Source organism: Mytilus californianus, unplaced genomic scaffold (assembly GCF_021869535.1).
Source record: "Mytilus californianus isolate M0D057914Y unplaced genomic scaffold, xbMytCali1.0.p SCAF_8, whole genome shotgun sequence".
NCBI lineage: Eukaryota > Metazoa > Mollusca > Bivalvia > Mytilida > Mytilidae > Mytilus > Mytilus californianus.
This window is the reverse complement of record NW_026262734.1, coordinates 25,036,820-25,062,697: the sequence shown is the minus strand read 5'-3', so window position 1 is coordinate 25,062,697 and position 25,878 is coordinate 25,036,820. Positions and strand designations below refer to the sequence as shown.

The following is a 25,878-nucleotide window of genomic DNA, read 5'->3' as shown; positions in this document are numbered from 1 at the left end:
CACATTTTAGTCCAAGATGTGCCATCAGTCGTCTTTCTCTGCTTTTTCTAGCATCTTTTGCAGAGTCATCAATACGAGCTTTGCATTCTGGAAAATCAGCAGGTGCAGGTTTCAGATCACTGGATTCTCCATTGGCTACATTTCTTTCTGCCCTCTGCTCCACAGCTTTATTAGGTAAACTAACTTGAAGATTTTGATTACTTTGTCCCATCTCATCTCTTGGTGTATACAGAAAGAGAGTAGCACCCACATTCTTTTCTGGTGAACCTAACCGAGAGTTCTTTAATACCATTGTCATCAATACTGAAAAATATAATGGTTATTATTAGGCAGATAAGAAAAGATTCTAGTATCTAGATGTTTTGTAAAAAGATTGTGCATTTTAATTTTCTTCTCTTGTTAATACAGAAATGTTGTCAGAAAATTCAGAAGAAATCATTAATATAAATGTTTAAAATGAATCATCAACAAAATTTTATTTTCAAGCGTATACCAATTTATTGACAAACCCTTATTTGAAGGTATAAAAACGTACAATTATCCTTCCTTGTGTAATGACAAAGAAAAATAATTTTACCTATTTTTCATTAAATCTTTATATTTAACCTTATGATAAATTTTCTTCTCTAGATGGCAAACTTATAAATCACTGTAACCCATTTATAAATTACACTCATGACTTTCAATTGGGTCCATCAAAGTCTAACACATTCTGTTTGTCAATGACATCTTATGGACCACTTTCGAGTTCGTTGCATTTCCTTAAAAAACTTTAGTTTTAGTGAACATCATTCATGCGTTTAGGGGCATCGTCACTTCCTTTCCATATTGAGCGAGTGGTTGAAAAAATATGATGCTATATTGCACAAATTATTTGGCAAATTAAACTTTTATAATTGATAATTAGCACTGCTCTGTCATAAGGGAATTGTGATTAAGTACCTACAGAACAATCATTATTTTAGTTTATTCTGAATGATGATGATCACGAAGATGCTTGATGAACTTTAATAGTGCAGAGATATATGAGATCCCCTCTATCTGATAAATAATGTTCTAAAGGCTCGCATAAGTGACAAACTTTTCCGGTGAAGGACGTAACTCTAAAGTGGTCTATTGTAATTAACTTTCTTCGTTTGCCATGATTTTGTCTGTATCATTTTGACTTATGCATTTGGATTCTTGATTCTCTCTTTTTTTTCTTAATGTTATCAAATGAACAAAAGTCCATATTTTACTTATTAGTCTACCATTTATACCTGTAAAAAAGAAATGATGACTATGTTATTAAAAAAACATAAACACTGTACCTTCTGCATCTGGTTGAGAAGTGAAAAGAACAAAAGCTTGACATTTAGGTTCTGAGTTACATGTCTGTTTGGCCTCCTTCAGACTTCTTACTGTCACAACACAGCCCCAGGCTACTCGAGATAGGGGACAAGGGAAATCATACTTTCCAGGAAAGTTAGACTGAGTTACTTTCTCATAATCACCATTCTTTATCTCCAATGGTTTCTGCTAAAATAAATATTCTCTCTGAATTATCCATAGATTTCTTAATACACCAATGAATGCTATTGCTATTTTCTCAAATTTTGTGTTGATCTTTTTTCATGTGGTAATTTTTCATATTACGCTACTCCAGTGATATGGGTTTTTTTCCAGTCGAGTAGAATGGAAATGTATGACGCCATGAGCCTAAGTCATGGACTGTCTAGGAAAACAGTAATAAACAGATTTCAATAATCTTTCAAACTCAAGGATGTTTCTCTGCTACATCTCATCTCAGGACTGTCGCCCTTCGAAGAGATTGTAGCTGAGAAACACCCGGGGGCCCTCTCATTTGAAAAACCATCTATTGTAGATGAGAAACACACTCTCATTTGAAAAACCATTGATAATCTATAATTATCTACACAAACTTATCTACATTAATACATTTACCCTTTCTGAACCAGCACTAAAAGTGATCGCATTGGCTGCACTTAATCTCATGCTAAAGTTAATACCATACTGATAGATTTTTCATGTCATGTGATTAATTTTTCTTACCCTGATGTTACTATGGTCTTGTTTCCATGGAGAGTTCATTTCAAAGTTGTTTCAATATGCATTTCCTTATTAAAACACCCACTATGGTAAGAAATGAGATCTAGCCAGGGTATGTGTTGTGAGAGTCAAAATGGTATGATGACTCTCGAGTGTGATGGCATTGCTACTCTTGAGTAATAGATACTAAGCCAGCTGTAAGCGATTGAGCTAGGAAAGTACTTATTTAGCTCAGACGGTTAGAGCCCAGAATTGAAAAACAAAGGTCACAAGTTCGAGTCCCACATGAGACAATTTGTTTTTCTGATAAGAATCATGCGCACCGATTACATTTGCATCTATTTCTCTGATTTCAATTACTGTAATTTTTTCATCACTAGAATACTTTTACAAAAGGTATATAGATTCCTTAATTGGTTTAAGGCTTTCTAAATTTTATTTCAACTTAAAAATTTCATGTAAAAGTAAGATTACGCTTACCATGTGATGTGCGACTCTAAAAAAAGAGTATCTAATACCCACTGGTTTAGTGCAATATCATTCAGAAAGCAAACAAGTTTGAGAATTGTCCTCTAGATCATTCTGTTAGGATTAATAGACGTATTGATAAAGTTTATAGCTATATTCTTGTTGTGAAACCATGATATCTTATTTTGAGGTAGCTTTTAAATTTTTTATCTTGATTCATTTGTTCACAGTTTGAAATATTACTGAAATGATTCATCCCTCTTGTGTTCTGTGCTCTGTATTGACCTTCAAATTCTTGACATAAATACTGTGATCCAAACTGTTCTTTTGTGGATAATTTTCTTTGCATTTATTCCTTACTAGTGATTCATTTTGTATGCATTAATATATAACAGAAGATCTAAGTTCAGCATATTAGTGACACTTATATTCATATTATTTTGTCTACTCGTGAAAGTTGTGAATAATTCACTCATTAAAATTAGTTGTTTACAGTATATATTTACCTGATCTTGTAGTTGTTTACTATATAGGTTCACCTGGCCTGATCCTACAGTTGTTTATAGTATAGATTACCTGGCATGATCCTGCAGTTGTTAAAAGTATATTTTTACCTGGCCTGATCCTGCAGTTGTTTACAGTATATATTTACCTGGGGTGATCCTACAGTTGTTTACCTTATAGATTTACCTGATCCTGTAGTTGTTATCAGTACAGATTTACCTGGACTGATCCTGTAATTGTTTATAGTATAAATTTACCTGATCTTGCATTTGTTTACAGTATAGATTTACCTGATCCTGTAGTCAGTTTACAGTATATTTTTATCTGATTCTGTAGTTGTTTACAGTATAGATTTACCTGATCCTGTAGTTGTCCTGTAGTTGTTTACCATAAAGATAAACCTAATCCACAGTATTTGTTTACAGTCAAGATTTACCTGATCCGGAAGTTGTCCTGAAGTCATTTTACAGTATAGATTTACCTGATCCTAGTTGTTTACAGTATCGATTTACCTAATCCTGTAGTTGTGACTGTATAGATTTACCTGATCTTGTATGATTCTGTTTTGTTGTATCTCCTGTTGGCGTATTTCTTGTTGTCTGACTTCGTCTCTTTGTTGGTCTCTATTCTGTACAACATATTCTTGAACTCTCTGTCGCTCCTCTATTTGTTGTTGTGCTTCTTTTTCTGGAACTGTTATCAATGATTACAAACATAATACATTATTTCAGTTTTTTAAATATCTAAACTAAAGAAATTAGTTTTCATTATTTAAAAAAAACAACTTTCAACTTATAAACATACAAAGAGAGATATGTTTTTCACTATGGCTATGCTAATAAGTTTCATTTTTTGCCAGGGGGAGACATAAAGACAGTTGGAATTTGGTCATTTGGTCTCATTGGCAATCACACCACATCTTGTTTTCATATTCACTGTATTTTTTATCATGGTCTTGGAGATTTGATTGATTGATTGTTGGTTGCTTAATGTCCAGTGGCAAAAATTTCATGCATGTTCAGGACAAGAACAAATTAACAATAAATAAAAAAGGAAGGTCCAGTAATAGGGGCCCGTCTGGGATGAAGGTCAGGAAATTTGGACTGCCATTGGAAAATGAAGGTAAATTGGATATGGACAGAAATTTTGCCTTGCAACTGGTCATCTACTGACCCCTCAAAGAGTTGTTGCAAGGGTTCTTATTGTGCACAGAGCGTGGCATCCCTTCTACATGAGGCATCAGATTTTACATCCCCATTCTACCAGGATGTGGCTGTGTATTTATACATCATGCGAAGCCAAAGAGACACCACACTTTAGCAAGGGTTTTACTGCTGGTCGGAAGAAGACCAAGAAAGACCATATTTCTATTCTCCAGTCACCCTTGGAAATTTGCATTCTTTATTGCATGTGATTATGAGATATCTGCCTAGGACTAGAACCAGGTTTTTATATCTTAGCTGATACATACCATATCTTTTCTCTATATCTCTCAGTGTCTGTAATACTTCATCATTTGTGATTGTCAAACTTATAATGCCATGCCGTAATTTGTTCACTTCACTAGTATAGCCTGGAGGTGCATTGTTCAACATCTGTTCAAACATTAAAGGACCCATCTTCTTCAAGTTCAGTTTGGCATTCCTGTTTACACATCTCCCAGCCTCATTGCATGTTACCTCTGAAATAAAAGATATGTTTACACATCCCAGCCTCATGCATATTACCTCTAAAACAAGAGTGCACACACTGAAATGTCTCGCCTGCTTTACTAACCATTGATTTTAAGTTGAAAGTCTTAAAGATAAAAGTTTTACTAAAAGCATTACAGGAACTTAACATTTTTAAAGATCTATGACAATGAGGTCAAGGTTAGATAAATCGTGTCAGAGACATATACACCTTACAATTTTTTTATATACCAAATATAGTTGCTAATTGAAAAACAGACCAAAACACAAAAACTTAACATTGACCAATGAACCATGAAAATGAGGTCAAGGTCAGATGATACCTGCCAGACAGACTTGTACACCTTACAATCATTACATACACCAAATATAGTTGACCTATTGCTTATAGTACTTGAAAAACAGACCAAAACACAAAAACTTAAAATTGACCAATGAACCATGAAAATGAGGTCAAGGTCAGATGAAACCTGCCAGACTGACATGTACCCATTACAATTATTCCATAAGCCAAATATAGTTGAAACAGACCTAATCACGTAACTTTAACCTTGATCACTGATCCATGAAATGAAGTTGAGGTCTGGTGAACTATGCCTGATCTTTTACACAATCTTTACACATCTCCAAGCCCCACTGCATGTTACCTCTGAAATAAAAGTAATCTTTACACATCTCCCAGCCCCACTGCATGTTACCTCTGAAATAAATGCAATCTTTACACATCTCAAAGCCCCACTGCATGTTACCTCTAAAATAAAAGCAATCTTTACACATCTCCCAGCCCCACTGCATGTTACCTCTGAAATAAAAGCAATCTTTACACATCTCCAAGCCCCACTGCATGTTACCTCTGAAATAAAAGCAATCTTTACACATCTCCAAGCCCCACTGCATGTTACCTCTGAAATAAAAGCAATCTTACACATCTCCAAGCCCCACTGCATGTTACCTCTGAAATAAAAGCAATGTTTACACATCTCCCAGCCCCACTGCATGTTACCTCTGAAATAAAAGCAATCTTTACACATCTCCAAGCCCCACTGCATGTTACCTCTGAAATAAAAGCAATCTTACACATCTCCAAGCCCCACTGCATGTTACCTCTGAAATAAAAGCAATGTTTACACATCTCCCAGCCCCACTGCATGTTACCTCTAAAATAAAAGCAATGTTTATATATCTCCCAGCATCACTGCATGTTACCTCTGAAATAAAAGTAATGTTTACACATCTCCTAGCCTCACTGTACATGCATGTTACCTCTGAAATATTAGAAATATTTCCCTTGTTTTTCTTTGTTTTTCAATTTCATCAGTTTCTTTCTATGACATGTTTATTATTTTCATTAACATTGGCTTTCTGATAAGTTTCTTTTTAAATGAATTAATTCATGGTTTGTCAAGAGTGTTGAGATGTGGTTACCTGGATTCTTGCTATTTGGCAGTAAGACCTGTATTGAAGAGGTGTTTACTTTGCTGTGCAATATGTATTGATACACAGGCATGTCACGTCAGGTAACTGATGAACATAAGAAATAATACTGAAATAATGTGGTAATGGTATCTCCCAAACTTGTTTTAGCATTCTCTTGTGTGGACTGTTGTTCATCATTTTTCTTTGGTCATTGTCTTGATAATTCTTTCTGGGTTAATATTTTCAAAACTACTTGGGGCAAAAGTACTTTTATAAACTGAAAAGTTATCTGCTATTTGTGCAGTCAAAATGCATTGACCATATAAACTTTAGCTCTATACAGCCAATCTTCACTGTATATATGTGAATAAAAACAATTCCAATCAGGGTTTAAGCTAGGATTTTGATGGCTTTAGTCACTTTTGCGTGGGATGAAATTCAACCTTATTTTGGTTAGCAGCAAGGGACCTAGGATGTATATTACTATCTATACATCTTTGTCAGACTTTGAAGGACTTAGGCATACTAGGCAGTTACTGCATGATATGACTGATGTGGCACTTTAATACGAAGATTAGGATATAAGATCTAGAAATCTAGTTCACAATTTCACTTCATTTAGTTTCAGGGTACATTCCTAATCAGCAAAAGTTGGGATCCATTGTTTTTTAAACCAGGAATCACAGCATAAATGAACTTGTAAGGACTATTTCAATGCATTATTCATACTCATTATCCTTAAAAACGTTTTAAAGCGATATTTAGAATTAATTCTATAAAGTTGGAACCAAGGATTTGTACAAATCCTTATTGGAACAATTCTAATGACTTTAAATTGTAAATTTATCATGAATAGATCACGTTTACTTTCGATTTCCAAAGGAAATGAAAACGGGAAGTGACAAGTGGATAATAAATTCAGAATGAATCCGGATTCATCTACGGATTGGTTCGTGTTTAAAAAAGGCAGGAAATTATTATTTTTTAAATTAAATTTGCTAAATAAGAACTATATTTGTCTCTCTCGTTTAGTTTGATACTTAATTATTTCGTATTTTACGTTTTAGTGTCTTTAAATTCATAAGAATACTTTCGCGCATGCACAGTCCATCGTAAAGGAAGCACCTGTTGACTCGTGAAAACACTTCTGAATGTTCTGAATAAAGTTCTATCTTTTTAATCGAAATTGTCGAAAGTTTTTGATTAAAAGTTATATCAAATATGACGAAAATACGTTCATTCGAACTGCAAATTGTGATCGTTTGAGAAATATTGAAATTAAAATGCGAACTGTCCGAGGAAAAACTCAAATGACGAAACTACAACAAACGAACTGCAAATTGTGCTCGTTTGATAAATATTGAAATTGAAATGCCAACTGACTGATTTTACTGGGGAAAATAATTATGATGATCAATTATGAGGTTGATAAATAATTAATGGATTAGTGACCCATCCGATGGTGATAAGCGGATTATCTGTAATCACAACTTATAACACCTGTTGTAAATGTTAATTAGCTGAGGGTCATAAACTTGTCAGAAACAATAAGACAGGTAGAATTATAGTATTTTCATGCGAAAATATTTTTACTCTTTCCAAATTTAAGTGACGAAATTGATTTGGAATACTTTCGTCATTTTGAAAACCGTTTCGTCATTTTGAAAACCGTTTCGTAAATGACGAAAACGACGAGCGCTAGCAAAATCACTGATTCCAATGCAGGTTCACAGAATTTTTATGTTGTTTGCTTCAAATTCATAAATATTGATTTTTCCCTATAATATTTCATTTTGAACAGTTTAAAGAGTTGCAGTGAAAAAAGAACAACCATACATTGTCTAAGAAAAAACTGAATTTATTTGCATTGGACAGGATAAAAGTGGTTGACACAGCCTTGAATTCTTCCTGTTTTTCTCAGCTTTTTACAAATTTAATAAAGTTTATATTTAGAGACAATAATGTATCATTATTCTATATTTGAACTATACCCTACACAAATTACTTACTGACTTGACTAGCACCAGGAATTTTACAATCTGCATTAAATCTACAGGCCTTCTCTTCCATTGCAACATCATCCAGATCTACTAACTTTAGTTTATCATTAACTATCACAAAATCTGAGTTATATGTATTAGTTAAGGCAAGGCTTCCCAGTGGGTGGTACTCCAAAAAGTGGAGGAGCTCTGACAACTGTACAGCATACTGTAAATAGAAATTTTGGTTTATATAATATATGTATTGATCATAAAATTATTAGTAGATCAGAAATTATCTTTTTCTTTCTGTTATTAATATCTAATTTCTATTCTTACAATGTCTTAACTTAGACATGTTAGATGACTTGTCTTTTTTAAATGTCACACATTTTGTTTACAATGTTTACTGTGGGCCTCTTTCTGACTGATCCTACATATTAGAGCTAAGCAAACTGTTAAAGCCATACTCTGACTTGTAGATTGATTTATACTTTCTTAACTTTTTGGTACATTGTATTGGTGAATAGTTCTCACATTAGCAATATTACACCACATCCAGACCTGCCAACTATCCTGATATATTATGGGGGATATCTCTCATGAGAGGTGTTGATCTGAATTTTGAAATTCTTTATTATATAAACTGAACACTTAAAAACAGGCATTCAAATGAGTTAATAAACTGCTTCGCTGAGCGCAGCTGGATACGCCCGCAGAGGTCCAACCCTGAACAGTTGGGGCAAAAATGGACACAATATTCAAGCTTGATACAGGTCTGAATTTGGATTGTAATCAAATATTTGACATATTATAGGTTTCTGAATAAATGTAGTCAAAGAACTTAAAATTGGTTATTTGAATTGAATTTATATTCAATAAAAGATTTCTTGCTGTTGTGCAATACACTGTGCTGTTGCGCAATACTTAGAAAATCTGTTGTCAGACTATTAAACAAAGAAAGTTCAATTTCTTCTCAATGTCATATTTGAAATTTATGAAAATCAATAGGGAGATTACATCAATAGCTATAAATAATTCACCAAAGTTTCATGAGAACTGCTGAAAGCATTTTTGAGTTATTGTCCAAAAACTGGAAAATCCCCCCTTTTTTAATGAATAAAACCCCATAACTCAGAAAAGTAAAATCTAAAATTTATAAAATTCTAAAGGGAGCTTACATCAACAGATATAAACAATTCACCAAAGTTTCATAAGAACTGCTGAAAGCATTTTTTAGTTATTGTCCGAAAACTGGAAAATCCCCCTTTTTTTATGAATAAAACCCTGTAACTCGGAAACGTTAAATCTAAAATTTATAAAAATTCAAAAGGGAGCTCATGTAAATAGAAATAAACAATTCACCAAAATTTCTTGCAAGTTGGTGAGAGCATTCTTGAGTTATTGTCAGAAAACTGGAAAATCCCCCCTTTTTTAATGAATAAAACCCCAAAACTCGGAAACGGTAAATCTGAAATTTATAAAAAAAACAAAAGGGAGCTCACGTCAATAGATATAAACAATTCACCAAAGTTTCATGCATATTGGTTAAAGCTTTTTTGAGTTAATGTCCGACATGTTGACGACGGACAGACAGACGGACAGACAGACGGTCAACGGTATACCATAATACGTCCTGTAAGCGCGTATAAAAAAGTATTTAAGCACACATATACTCATTCAAACAATACAGTATAGATTAAGAACACTATGACAATATAAGAGGAGCATTTAGGTCCTCTTGCATTTAAAACCCCCATGGAGATTTTGAAAAGTTGGCAGGTATGCACATCTGAATTTTATATATACATCAGACATGGGGTAATTGAAATATGTAATTGTAATTGGCTGTTAATTAATTACAGTTTCTCAAGTAATTGAATGTAATGTGTAATTGAGCATTTTTTCAATTACAAGTAATTGAAAGTCATGAATTACAAAGCCAAAATTGTCTGTAATTCACAATTACTTTTCAATTACAACTCAATTACATTTGAAATTTGGGATCAGAAAGATTGAATCTTGTGTTTTCTCAAAAAATAATGAAAAGCCATGACCTTAGCAAATGTAGTTAGCTGACAAATCAAAGCCTACACAGTATACCTTCCTACACAACCATGGAAGATTCTTTATTTTGTAATGAATGAACAAAAAATTAAAAAGAAAAATAAATATTGTAGGAACATGCCATAATTTGTGTTTAAAAGAAACCATTAGTAAGTCATCGTCTTATACCTTAATTAGCTTGTTACCTACATGTATATTCAGATGGATATTGTTAGACATTGATTTAACATAATCAATTTGAAAGGTCATAAATCAATCAATAAATATAACCTCTGGCTATTTGTTTTATCATAAACTATATAATGACTGTTTTTACAACAGTTATGTTTGCATGTTAAACAGGTGTTAAGCCAATTACAGAGAGATAAATATACACCTAGGTACAGGATTTTTTTTAAAATTAATTAATTGTGATTAAAACTACATTATATTTTTAAAAAAGTTAGACTTTCTAAATCATTTCTTTAAGAAAAATAATTTTAATAAGTTGTGATCAAATTAAAAAAATAAAATTTTATCTATAGGGCTCTCTTGTATCATTTTCAATGAAATACATCAAAACATAAAATTTCAATAGGTTATTAAATAAAATTTAATATTTTCCAAATATTGAATAAGGCTTTGTATTATTTTGCACATTAAATTTAACCAGACATCTAGTCCTAACGATTCCTAATAGACAAAGTATTATGTGCACTTCAGATTTATGTTTGTTTTTTCTTTATTCCCGTAACACAGCAGATATTTAACTTTTACTCTTCTTTGATACTGGCTGAATTTGAAAATAGTCACTGTAGATCTCATTTGTTATTACTATAAAGCAATGTATGATAATTATGTACATATGATAGAATAAATGCATGTTCTAAATTTTCCTTTCAAAAGTAATTTAAGTAATTAATTACATTTGCCAAGTAATTGGAAAGTAATTAATTACATTGTCAAAAAAAGTCAAATGTAATGTGTATTTTAATTTAAGATTTTGTAATTGTAATTGAATGTAATTAATTACTTTCAAAAGTAATTGACCCCATGTCTGATATACATGCTCTCCCGTTACATATAAAATAGAAGATTTCTTATATATTAAACATGTTAAACATCTTGAATAATAATCTTTACATTTAAAGAAAAAAACAAACCTTACACTGGCAAAAATGCCACACATGTGTACATGCGTGACACATGCGTTTCACATGCGTGTAACACGCATGTGAAAGAGACGTTTCATGCCACGCATGTGACACATGTGTGAAAAACACATGTGATACGCATGATACACACATGTGATCATGCGTTTCACATGTGAATCACATGCGTAAGGAAATACACCTGTGATACATGCGTGATTACTACATGTAAAAGGCATGGTGCCTGTATTAAATATTTTTCAAAATGTCCTCCTATTTGTCCAATTACCATGATTGTTGACATGTTTCTCAGTTCTCATGTGAATTACATGCAATTTCTAACACATTTTTCTAACACATGCGTTATACATGTGTTTTCTCTATATATACACAGGCAAAATGAAATTAAGGTGAATTGAGCATCAATCACACAAATTCACAGTATTTGAGTATATTTTAGATAAGTAAATACTTATCTAGTACACATTCTATTTTGATATATAAATATTCTTCTTGGTCTTGACTATGTGTTCATACTTCCATTATATTTTACTTTCTTGATCCTAAACAATACAAAAAATATTTATCTATCAACTCCCAACTCACAATATCTCCAATGCAAGAGATAAGATGCAATAAACAAAGAAGGCAAGCAAACATCCAGGTCACCTTAGTTCACTCCTAGAATTTTTTCGGTTATGTTCAAGTCTCAATACTTTTTTTAAAAGTCATGTAAGGATTGGTGATTCATTTATAGAATATGTATGCACTAATGTATATTTCATTTTTAATATGTATGTACAAGTCATTTTGTGGTTATCAGCCATGAGACAATCCAATCCCATTATGGAAATAGTCTTACTTGCAAAAGATGCCAATTTTTCTTTTGAAAGTTTTGAAGAAAAAAAGTATTTCACCCTGCCACATATTCCTGTGCCTGTTTCAAGCCAGGAACCTTTTCAGTGGTTGTCTAAGTCTCATCCTAATAAAAAAAATATTTAACGAATTTGGTGTTGATGGCAGCTCTTTGATTGGTATAGACTCTGGTTAATTAAGTAGATCATGACATTGTTTAGACACCTGTTCATTGTTGAGGACTGTGTTAGCACCTTAATGCCTTTCATGTGTTTTTGTTGTGTAGCTGTCTGATTTATTTATACCTCATATCTCATTGTATTAATAAACTGAAATAGAAAGTTCTGTGAAATATATTTTGATATAACATATTGAAAGTCTTGCTGTTATTTACAACCATTTCCTTCTTATTTCATATATCTATTTCAGTTTTTCATTTTAACACCAATCTTAAGGTTAAGGCAAAAAGAAAACAAATGTTGACAAACAACAGGCATATACCATTAGAAGATCTCAAAGTTTGGCTGCACAATAAACTAAAAATTCTTGTTATTTCAAATATTTATATAAAAATCAGTTTAAAACATGCATTTTCCATTTTTAGACTGTAATTGTCATGTTGGCACAATAATTTGAATTTGAATTGTATTATATTCTGAGAGTACTTGTGGTTGAAAAAATATACACGATATTTAATTCCATGTGTTTTAGATTTCTTGAATACACCACTCCCATATAATGACTACATGTCTGTTAGTAATGTTAAGAGTTCTCTCCTGCATGTAATTGCTGTAATTGCTATTTGTACCCAAGGCTTCCTTCATACATTTGCACTTATCCTTCTAAGATGTTGCTTGAATGATAAAATCCTGTAATACATTATCAGCCATCAGGTTCTTGGAATACAGTTGCTGTAATAAAAAAAATAAACTGTAATCACAGAGATATGTCTCGCTTTTTAGTAATTTCGATAATGCAAATGTTGAAATTAAAATAGCAACACTTTAACATGTAAGATTTGCAAATATTCAAAGTCAATGAACCATGACTAAAGGTACATGGCTAAACAATCTCCATGGAAATTAGATGTGCCAATGCTAATACAACGCATACCAAATACCATTGACTTATCATAAGTAGTTCCCTTTAAAAAACCTAAACACAAACTAATACATGTAAACTAAGAAAATTTTAAAGTCAATAAACGATAACTGAGGGGGGGGGGGGGGGGAATAATCACCATGGTAATGAGATGTGCCAATGCTAATACAACTACATACCAAATATCATTGACTTACCACTAGTGGTTTCCCATAAGCCGACCTAATCACAAACTAATACATGAAAACTAAGCAAAAGTTTCAAAGTCAATAGACCATGACTGAGGGGGCAGGGCCAAATAATCTTCATGGAAATGAGATATGCCAATGCGTATTTAACTGCATACCAATTATCATGAACTTACCACTAGTGGTTCCCCATAAACTGACCTAGTCACAAACTAATACATGAAAACTAAGCAAAAATTTAAAAGTCAATAGACCATGACTGAGAGAGTGGGGCCAAATAATCTCCATGGAAATGAGATATGCCAATGCTTATACAACTGCATACCAATCATAATTAACTTACCACTAGTGGTTCTCCATAAACTGACCTAATCACAAACTAATACATGAAGACTAAGCAAGAATTTCAAATTAAGTCAATAAACCATAACTGAGGGGGCGGGGCCAAATAATCTCCATGGTAATGAGATGTGCCAATACTAATACAACTGCATACCAAATATCTTCGACTTACTACTTGTGGTTCACTATAAACTAGACCTAATCACAAACTAATACATTGTTGACGCCGCTGTCGTCACCAACGCCAGAAACAGCATACCTATGCCTCGCTTTTTGACTCCGTCAAGCGAGACAAAAACAGCATATATTTTTTGTAAAACATACATCAAATATTGGATTACCAATCAGGCAAAAAATGATAACATCAATTTAATCTCCAATGATTTACCAAACTTACATATATATATATATATATATATCGTGTGAACAACTGGAGTGGAATATAATAGTTGTTGTTTATCATATTTATTTTTCGTTTAATGTCTTTTACGTAAATTGGAATTGTATTACATCTGTAATTTCAGGACCTTTTATAGCTTGCTAGATGCAGTATCAGTTTTGCTCATTGTTGAAAGCTGTTCATACAGTGATCTATAGTTGCTAACATTCAGTCATTTGGACTCTGGTGGATAGTTGTCTCATTGGCAATAATACTACATATTCTCATTTTTATCAACATAAATTACCGTAATAATGAAAACTAACTCTATTCATGCATGTGTACTACACATTACCTGTATATATAATATATACTAGAATACTCCGGGACATCATGGTGTTGTGACTGAAGCAAAGTACCTTAGCCTTATTTTTAGCCTGAATTTTAAGATTTTTCGTTTTGTCATCTAATAATGTCATGCTGGTCATTAGGTGCACAGTTTTCTCTGCGTTCAAAATCTTTCTTTTTGAACCCTTCGACCCAGAAATTGTTAATTATCTGTAGTAATAGTTATGTGGAAAACAAATGGGCCTGGAATGGTGTAATTTTTAATCAACACCATTGTCCTATAAGTTATAAATAAAGTTGAATTCTTTGAATCGTCATTTTTATGTCATGCCGGCTCACAAATTGGACCTTGTTATTTTAGTATTATAGATCTAGATTACTAAGTGCTTGTAGAAACACAATTCCTCATTTTTCAAGCCCCTTTCTTACATGTCTTAACCTCATTTAAATTACAATACCAACTAAAAGCTCCAAGGAGCCTGTGTCGCTCACCTGATATTTTTTTTATTTTACAATTGATGCATGAAATAATGCAACCGATATACTTTTGCTTTAGTTTCAAAGATATAAGTCAAAAACTGCATTTTTCCCCCTATGTTCTATTTTTAAACTAGATACCCTAATGCTTATTATGGCCAAGTTTGGTTAAATTTGTCTCAGTTGTTTCAGGAAAAGACTTTTGTAAAAGATTACAAAAATTTACGAAAAAATTGTTAAATTTGACTTTAAAGTGCAATAACTCCTCATGGGGTCAATTGACCATTTTGATCCTGTTGACTTATTTGTGAATCTTATTTTGCTGAACATTATTGCTGTTTACAGTTTATCTCTATTATAATGTTCAAGATAATAACCAATAAATTGCTTTGCCGAGCGCAGCTGGATATGACCACAGAGGTCCAACCCTGAACAGTTGGGGCAAATATGGACACAATATTCCCGCTTGATACAGGTCTGAATTTGGATTGCAATTCAATATTTGACACATAATAGGTTTCTGACACAGAATAACTGTAGTCAAAGAACTTAGAATTAGTTATATGATTTGAATTAATATTCAAAATTTTGCTTTTGTGTAATACACTATGCTGTTGCGAATTGACCTCCATCCTCTTTTTAAAAAAAAAAAAAAATTTTAATGATTTTCTTTTTGATTTTGATTTCTGAAATCTTGAGGAGAAAAAAATTGTCCCCCCCCCCTTTTCCAAAAAAAAAATCTTTCCCTCAGTTATGGCCATAATTTCAATTCAAATTTCCAAGATGTATTTGAATTACCTCCCTTACACTGTAATTTGTACTTAAGTAATTGTCCATTAACCAGGACACCCTTGTTTTTTCTCACTTTTTTGCCCCTAATTCCTAAATGGTTTGAGCCATAACCCCCCAAAGCCAATCCTAACCATCCCTTTGTGGTATGGAAACTTGTAGTATAATTTCAGAGAGATCCATACACTGTTCCACAAGTTATTGTCATGAAACTAGAAAAATGCTTATTTGGGCCCCTAATTCCTAAACTGTTGGGACCATAACCCCCAAAATTAATCCCAACCTTCCTTTTGTGGTTATAAACCTTATGTTTAAATTTCATAGATTTCTATTTACTAATACTAAAGTTATTGTCCGGAAACCAAGTGTCTTTGGGCGACGACGACGACAACGTGATACCAATAATTTTTTGTGGTCGTATAAAAATTGAAAAAAAAATTCTTAAAATTACCAATTCAGGGGCAGCAACCCAACAACGGGTTGTCTGATGCGTCTGAAAATTCAACAGAGATAGATATTCACCTGATGAACATTTTTACCCCATGTCAGATTTGCTCTAAATGCTTTGGTTTCAAAGATCGAAGCCAAAAACTGCATTTTACCCCCATGTTCTATTTTTAGCAATATTGGCCATCTTGGTTGATGGCCAGGGTCATGGATACATTTTTTAAACTAGATACCCTAAGGATGATTTAGGCCAAGTTTGGTTTTATTTGGCCCAATAGTTTCAGAGAAGATTTTTGTAAAAGTTAATGGACGACGGACGCCAAGTGATGAGAAAATGATGCAATTAACAGCAAAAGTAGGCGAGACACTGGGTTCTGCGGAACCCTTACGATTTTTTTGAAATTGCCTTGGAATTCAGTATTTTTGTTATACCATTTGGAAATTAAATACTGTAACAAATACATACCAGTTACATTTATATATACTGTAGCTATAGGATCTCCTCAATATCTAATCCTGTTGTTAATTTCATTTAAACATATAATGTATATAGCTTCCCTTCCACTTACATCTGAGGAGCTAATTCTGAAAATTAAAATTCCTGTGATTATCATATAAAATCTTAACCTGATGCAGTCTGCTTTCCAATAAGAATAAATTAGGAATACAGTTATCCCTTGGCAAAGAGAGAGAAAACAAGTGATATTTTTATATTATAACCAATACTGCACATGGTAATTGGAACATCACTAGTTTTCTGGATTGGATTGTTGCTCACTTTGTCAGGATCTTTTACAGCTGACTATATACTGTAGAAACATTAATTTTCATGGGGTTAAAATTTCGTGGTTTTGTCTCTTTACAAGATTTCATGGGGATTTAATTTCGTGGTTTCCAGTAAATGGAAGTGATATTATATGTAGGTTAAATTTTCGTGGGGGTTTTAATTTCATGGGTATATTCTTTCCACGAAATAAACAAAATTAAATCCTCCACGAAAATTTCTGCTTTTACAGTAGTATGGTTTTGTTCATTGTTGAAAGTCATACAGTGACCTAAAAGGGAGAAAACAGTACTTTATTAATAGCATGTGGATGCAAGACTATAATAAGTATTCAAAGAGTTTTGCAAACAATTAGCTTATCCATTTAGGAGAATTCTGTATTTACCAAGTGATGTGACAGTAAACAGTGGCGGATCCAGAACTTTTTATTACTAAAGGGGGGGGGGGGGGGGGGGGGGGGGGGCCCACTCCAGTCATGCTTCAGTGATTCCCTATATAATCAACCAAATTTTTACCACAAAAGGGGGGCCGTCCCCCCCCCCCCCCCTGGATCCGCCTATGGTAAAATCAAGTTCAATGAAGGCCAAGCTTAAAATACAATACAGTTATCTACTTTCTAATGCAGCATATTAAAATAAATACCATTTAACAAATATTTTGCATTGTCTTTAGCAACTAAACAATGTGATGTCATATGCGTACTCATGATGTCAAACATAAAATTCTAGAAGTACATTTTATTTATACCTTTCGTACGCTTCAGAATGGTTTCAATGTTGACAAAAAAAATGGAGGACCTTTCACTGGACTGGAAATTTCAAATAGTCCAGGACCTTTAATTTTTTAATGCAAATTTTAACCCCTGCATGTAGACCAATTTGAAAACCTGGCCCAAAATAAATAGACAGCTGCACCATGAGCACATGATACACCAATCGCTTATTCAAAGAATAAAGTTCAATAACTTTTCAATGTCATAATCAGACATTCATGAAAAACTAAAGGGAGGTTATCTTAATAGATATAAACCAGTCACCAAAGTTTCATGATAACTGCTCAAAGCATTGTCTGAAATATGAAAATCCCCCTTTTTTATGAATAAAATCACACAACTCTGAAACATAAAATCTAAAATTAATAAAAACCAAAAGGGAGCTTATGACAATAAATATAAACAATTCACCAAAGTTTTATGAAAACTGCTGTAAGCATTTTTGAGTTATTGTCTGAAAACTGGAAAATCTCCCTTTTTCAAATGAATATAACCCCACAACTTGAAAACATAAAATCTTAAATTTATAAAAATCGAAAGGGAGCTCATGTCAATAGATACAAACAAGTCACAAAAGTTTCTTGCCATTTGGTGAACACATTTTGAGTTATTGTCCCAAAACTGGAAAATCCCCATTTAAAGTTTTTTAATGTTTTTTGGATATCAACAACTTTGTCAAACATACATGGAATTTTGACATGGAATTAGTTATATCTGCACACAAGAACACACATTTGTATGTGTTTTTTCTGCATAAACATGTAATTCATAATTTATTAAAACTTCCGACATAGTCCCATTGTGCATCTCTTTTTTATGCCCTTGTCGTAATGGAGGGGGCATCAAGTTTTACATTTATCTGTCTGTACATCCTTGCATACTTGCATTGAGAAATAGGTTTTATACCCTTTTGATATATTGCAATATTTTGACATTACACAGTCATACTTTTCTTAAGACTGCATAAAATGACAAACTGTGAAACATTGTTACACTAAATCTGTTGAATGTAAACTGATAGATATTTTAGTTTGGGAAAACATGTTTTTTGCACCTTTTTTATTATAAGACCTATTGATGAATCCAGTCCTTTTTGGCTAATTTTGAAAGTTGGTTCTTACGTTGTTTGCTGTCTGCCAATACTGTATGTAGTTTATATTTTTCATCCTTGTAGGTTACTTTATGGTATTGATTTTGTTCATTGTTTAAGGCTGTACATTGACCAGTAAATGTTTACATCTTTGTCCTTTGGTCTATTAATTGATAGTTGTCACATTGAGGATCATACCTCATCTTTTTATATTTATATGCTAGGTCATTGAAAAAGCTCCAAGGATACAACATAATTTAATTGTTATATATTTTCAAATTCATTCTGATAATGCAAAAACATAAATTGATTGACTTTTTTTCTTATTTTAATGTCCAGAGGCAAATATTTTATGTATTCTAAACGAGAACAACTTATCATGATCAATTAATAATATAGGCCAGTCTGACAATGCTTGTTTTAGACCCTTTTTGGTCTCTAATTCCTGAATGGTTTGGGCAAATACCCCCAAAATGAAACTTAACCTTCTACTTGTGGTACAATTTCATAGCAATTAAAATACTTATAAACAAGTTATTGTCCTGAATTTAGAAAAATGCTTGATTTGGGCCTTTTTTGGCCCCTAATTCCTACACTGGTTGAACCATGACGCCAAAAATAATCCCAACCTTCCTTTTGTGGTATTGAACCTTTAAATCTAATTTCATAGACATTCATACACTTAAACTGAAGTTATTGTCCGGAAACCAAATGTCTTCGAACGAGTTGATAGCAATATAGACGGGTTTATCTGTAATTGACCTAGAAAACATGGCCGCATCCATTAACCTCTCACGTGACCAATCCGCCATTACAAACGTGTATTGATCAAAACATTATCGATTTTCTGTTTACATTTATATTTCTTTCATTTTCTGATTTATTTTACTATGGATGCTGCCGAAAGTTATAAAAAACACGGAAGCATTTCTTGTGCAGTTAATAGTTGTACAAATAATCGTAAAAAACTTCAGTTGTGGAAAAAATCAATTTGCGAATTACACAACGAGTTGCACGATGACTGCCCTCGTTTGATTTCATATACGTCTTATTACTGTGATGCCTTCAGACGAGCCAACAAACCTGAGTGGATCAAAGCCGTATAATCGTAAAAAAAACTTTGCATAAACAGGTTTTTGTATAGTCCGGACATTTTTTTTTGGATGATGCGCCACTGCACACAATCCGTTTTTTTTAATAAAACTTGTTATGAAAGTAAAATAACACTGGCTGACGAATGTTTAAACGATGTAAAACGACTGTTAAAAACTTAAATTAATCTATAAAATTTAATCTGATGACTACAGTGCATCTGCCTCTTTTGTATAGAAGATCCACCGCGACATCAGATGCGGATCCAGGAATTTGAAAAAAAGGGGGGACCCCGCGTGCCCCCAAACTTTTGTAGTGAAAGCGGTAAAATGTCTGGATTAACCATAAATGAAGCTAATAACAATGAAACAGACCCCGAGGCTACATGTATTTATAATTGCAAGCAAATCAACCCAGTGTGAAGAGACGAACTTTTTTCATTCATGACGACTTCTATAGTATCTTTATGCTGCAAAATGGACAGACATTCCGACAATATTAACCCAGACAAAAATATTGTTAACAGATGAGTAAGGAGTTCAAAATTAAATAAAAGAAGGGGGACCTCGTCAGCCGTTTAAAAAATATTATGAATGACAGTGACGCCTTATTGTATACTTATGTAACTAAGTTTTCTTTACTTTAGTGGAATTACTACACAATTTAATTTTCAACTATGATATTGCAGATCAGTTGTTGATCGATCGTACTGATGAGGTTAACACTTAGTTTGATATTTGGTTATTTGGGATGGCGCTTTAATATTTCGAAAAGTAAGGCTTGTAAAATATTTTATTCCTGGGTGCAGTTCACTAAATGACGCTTCAAAACATAACTAATCATCGCTTTGAATTTACATGTTGGAGTCTTTGGTGGTTTAATGGCATTCATTTATATTAAGCACGGACTGGATCATGATGTTATATACTATACATACTATAGTAGTTGTATGTCGAGTAATTTTCTGCAAAAGAAATTGGAATCGAACACATTATAACTATAGGAATACATGGGCCGTAAAAGTTCAAAACTTCTTAAGCCCATATTCTAATCGCAAAGTTATATCTATATACATATGGTCCGACGCATCGATAGCATATAGCTACAATCTGTAAAAGTGGCGAAATTGAAAATGAACAGCACATGCTGCTACACTGCAGAGGTTACTCCAGTATTAGAGAGACTTTTGTATTAAAAATGTTCAAAATTACAGGAAAAAGGAAGTCACAGCTTCAATTTCATAAATAATCTAAAAGAAATGTAGACCTGTTTGGGATTGCTTGCAATGCAATTTTCATTACATTAAACAATATATATTTCCATGGAATAACTTCTGTAAACCTAAATTTTAATAGCACTTACTTTCTAACTCATACATTTCAAAGTGACATTATTCCTGTATAAATTGCCAAATAAACGGATCACCGATGTAATAATAAATCTTAATTATAAATTTAATACTAAACAGAAAACAATGAACTTGCGGAAAAGATGGTATACCGCCAACAAAAGGTGCAAAGGTTTTATTTCTTGGTTTCCTTAAACTGACCTCATCATGAATATCAACAATTTTTTTACGACTATGCCTCTATTGAAAACAGCATGCCTAAGTCACAGCTTCATAACTGTTGTGGCTAGACAAAAAAGAACAAGCGATTAAGAGAGCTTTGAATGCAATTTTCTATAAAAATGACCTGTAAAAAAATAAATTTGTCACTTCTAACATGGATAATTTTCGAACTTGCCCACAACATTACAAGAATCAAACTTTAAACTCTTTGACCTCAAACTTTTAAAAAAATCTTCGAAACTGCATGTACAGAGCCTGACAAGAAAAAATTATTCAAACATAGTTATCATTTTCATTACATACCTCTCATCACAAAATTATTCATTGACTACTGCTCCTCATATCCACATAAATCAATAGGACAATCTATGACTCCACTATATAATCTAGAAAGCAATGCCTCAAATGAATTCTGTCCTGTTGCTTAGCTTCTCCTACTTCTCAAAGTAATTGTACTTTCGTTGAAAAAGCTAAAATAAATAATGTTTAATAAAATGAAGTTATAATACAATGTATCTGCCAAAATTGCCTTTAATATTTTGATCCGGCAAAATTGGCTTGCTTTGATCTTTTAAAACTAGACCAACAAACTTTCCCTGAAAAAAAAATGACTACAAAAAAGTATTTAACCATTTTATTAATGTTCTAATCCATCATATAAATTCCATATGACCCTTGAATGAAGGGATGAACAAAAGTGATTACATGTACAGTATATATTACAGGATCTCTGAATCTGTCATGATTTATAATGCCAATCTTTGGGGATTAAGTTATTAATAATCATGATACTTTGAAATTTTAAGTCATTCAAAGTTGTTTAAATTACACCAAAAGTTGGACTATTTTATATTATAAGGCAGTATCTGAGAAATGGACTAAACCAGGCAAGATTTGGTGGTAAATACATTGTACATGTACAATGTACTTTGTTTTTGGCTTTGAACTAGGTGTTAGTAACTGGGAGTACTCTCAGATCTGAACTGGGTCTTTTTTGTTGTGGGGATGTGTAAGTACCCACCACGTCTTGTGTGTGGTTTTGTTAGATGTCTTTCTACTTTGTATAGATCTGACGAGTTAAGCCCTTTTCACATCAATATACCAGGTTAGGAGGTGGGTTCGGCACCACAAACTACTAGTCTAGCCCCACCCCATCCTGTACATATTTGTATGTATGTGCCTGTCCCATGTCAGGAGCCTGTAATTCAGTGGTTCAGTTTGTCGTTTGTTGCTGTGTATCATCACATGATCATATTTTGTTTTTTTTGTTCTTTGTTTTGTATATAAATTAGTCTGCTAGTTTTCTTGTTTGAATTATTTTACAAATTTGTCATTTTCATTTGGGGTCTTTTATAGCTGACTATATGGTATGGGGTTTGCTCATTGTTGAAGGATGTACAGTGACCTCTAGTTGTTAACTTTGATGTCATTTGATCTCTGATGGAGAGTTGTCTTTTCTCATTAGTGTAAACAAGATTTTATTTTGAAAATAATTAGGTTATTTAAACATTACAATATGACAGTTTTATTAGGATTGGAAAACAAGTGAATTTTCACGGACTTTTACCAATTCCTCTCTTTTCTCATTGGCAATCATACCACATTTTCTTATTTTTATATTTACATTACGTACATGTAAAGTAGATCTTTCATCTTCTGGAGGTGTCCGATTCCTAAGTACATGTACAACAGGGGGCCCTAATTAACAGCATGATTTTGAGTCGGCTAAAAAACAATCAGATAGATTATGATACAATTAACAGGTTTCTTTGCAATTATTTTGCAAATAACTAAGCTAATGCAAGAATAAAGTTATTTTCAAATAATAGTAAATAATGAATCTACAATTATATTTTAAGAAGTGAAACATCATTTAAATTCAATAAATATCATATATTAAATTTCAATTTTTTTTTTAATTCTGGGTAGATAAGTTTTCATTTTTTTAAAGTACATGTAGGGCGAGTTGGTAGACCTTTATCTGTTTATAATATATTTATTATATATTATCATGATTATATTCATTTGGATTTTACCCAAGTTAGGCAAGTTGCCACTGTTGGCAGGAGTACATTGACATTGTATATTTAACAGGATTTAATCCTTTTCACAAGTGGGGCGAATTTTTTTAATGTGGGGCAAGCAAGTTGGTATGAAGGGAGCTACCACTTGACTTGGTGGGGGGCTAGGATGAAAATGTTATGAACAGTTATCCTGCATTGTTTCTAATTTTAGTTGTAATATCTGTCCTGACAGTTTATTATTCACTCTTTTCAGTCCTGGCTTTTATTTTTTTACTCAAAACTCCTGTCCCGCATTTTTTCAAATTCCGTCAAAGCCCCCTCTCCCATAAAAATCAAATGGTAGCTCCCTAAACAAGAGTGGAGCGATTTTAAAATAATGGGGCGTTTTGCCAATTGCAATGCCAATGGGGCGAGTTGACTTGCTTCCGTTTTTGCCAATCTTTGACTGATTTTCGGGTTTATACATGCATGACATGGATAAAGTCAAATGGTTTTTCGTGAAAAGTATAGCACAAGCATCTTCCTAAAAATGCGCATGATTATATTTACATTTCATTGCGCTTTCCAAGTACAATAAGTTGGTACGTAATCCATCAAAACGAAACACTTTCGTTGCGTTGACTTTCGTTCCCCGGATTCAGTTAATCGACAATGTAAGTTACTAACCCATTTCAATATATCTGTTTATAATAACTTTTTGATCCATCAGTTTGAAAAATCAAAGGTCTTTGTATCAACTATCTGACTATCTTTGTCCATTCTTTTAAAACATGAATTCAGCAGCAGACGAGCGTCCATGGATTTTGCGTCATAGTATAAAAACGACAACGGTGAAAAGATTTCCGGGTTTCCGTATTCGACGTACCAAGCTTTCGTACATTTACGTATATATATGAGAGTTAGTCTGGAATCAAGAATGGGGATTTGAATAAGGATACAAAAAAAATATATAGATAGTTGAAAAGCAAAAATATAGAAAGAAGGATCATAGAGAATAATTGAGTATACTTAATTATGAAGAATCATGCAAAGACATTATTCTCAGAGCATATACATGTCTCTGGAAGAATTGAGAATAAAGATAAACTAAATTAAGAATATTCAATCATTTATATATTATTTATAACTCATTCACATTTTGTTCCATTCAGAATTAAATAACTCTGCTGAGGGGGGCATGGAAAGTTTGGAAAATTGACAAACGATAATTACTCTAAATTCTAATCAAAGGAGAATTAAATGTTAGACAGTTAGAGTGTTATAAATAAAATATAAACATATATTTTTCAAAATGATGTCACAGAAAACACAGATTTTTTTTTATTACTAATAAGATTCTGCGATTTGAGTATCTATGTCCAACAGATGTCAGTGAATTAGAAATTTTACTAATCTGATAGACGTTTAGTTAAGAATCTGTGACAAGTTCTTTTGTAATATTATTAGGAAATCGCCTACCGGCTCCTTGATTTAGAATTGCATACTCTTCAAGATTAAGGTAGCCTACACAAATAACAGCCAGTTTTGGACTTGATCTTTTTGTCCAAGGTTAAACAATATATTTTGTTTTATAATTTTCAACTCATGAACTATACAAATATTTTTAACACTATCTCCTCATGATATTCGACGAAAAGCTCACCAGATCTTATCTTCACATGTTTGCCAATATGGCGAATCAAATCAAAGTTTTACTTACTTAATTTCAAGTTGGCAATTACATGTATACTCAAACCTAGGTTGCCACATGTTGAACAGAAAGTTCCTAACTTTATCATTCACAATACTTGAGTTCACCCATGTATTTTGGAGGTTCGTGTTGCACATAAAGGCGGATTTAGAGCACCCTGCCCCTCCCCTTTTTGTAGCAAAAATTTGATCTATTATATCGGGAATCACTGATGCATGACTAGGGAGGCCCCCTCTTTAGCAGTCAGTGGGCCCCCTTATGAAAATTTCTGGATCCGTCAATGGCACAATCTTTAGTTTTTATGTAATGTTAAGCCCAACGGTTACTGGGAATTTCTGTACAGTATTTCATACCAAGTTTGTTTGGGTATCACAGTTTTAAAATGTTATCACCGTTGATCCAATAAACAAATCCTTGGTTGATCTATTCTTAAACAACTTCTTTCCAGTAGTACCCTCACAATGGTATTAATGACATTAATGCCTCCAACCTGGGACTATTATGGAGACTATTATACAATAGTCCCAGCTCCAACACTGATCATTGATATTTATGTTCCCCTTATAAATAGAATAGAGAAATTGAGGACATTTGTTCCACATTTTATGAACTTTGAAAAAACACAA

At 32.8% G+C, this 25,878-nt stretch overlaps 1 protein-coding gene and 1 long non-coding RNA gene across 3 annotated transcripts in view; both read right to left on the bottom strand.

Annotated features, from left to right (window-relative positions):
- LOC127712543 (uncharacterized) overlaps positions 1-25,878 on the bottom strand; it is a 55,247-nt gene that overhangs the window by 19,284 nt on the left and 10,085 nt on the right. Inside the window, exons 3-7 of one of the 2 annotated variants that reach the window (XM_052219033.1) lie at positions 8,138-8,336; positions 4,493-4,702; positions 3,566-3,714; positions 1,311-1,518; positions 4-303 (exon numbers count right to left, since the gene is read on the bottom strand). In XM_052219033.1, coding sequence (XP_052074993.1) covers positions 4-303; positions 1,311-1,518; positions 3,566-3,714; positions 4,493-4,702; positions 8,138-8,336 — 1,066 coding nt within the window. The remainder of the gene's footprint in view (positions 1-3; positions 304-1,310; positions 1,519-3,565; positions 3,715-4,492; positions 4,703-8,137; positions 8,337-25,878) is intronic. The other variant, XM_052219035.1, reaches the window with a different exon arrangement.
- Positions 12,703-24,418, bottom strand: LOC127712568 (uncharacterized). The gene is made up of 5 exons (XR_007987161.1): positions 24,229-24,418; positions 23,172-23,263; positions 21,842-22,008; positions 16,697-16,815; positions 12,703-13,070 (listed from the first exon to the last, which is right to left on the bottom strand). It is a non-coding gene; the product is annotated as an uncharacterized LOC127712568 (long non-coding RNA).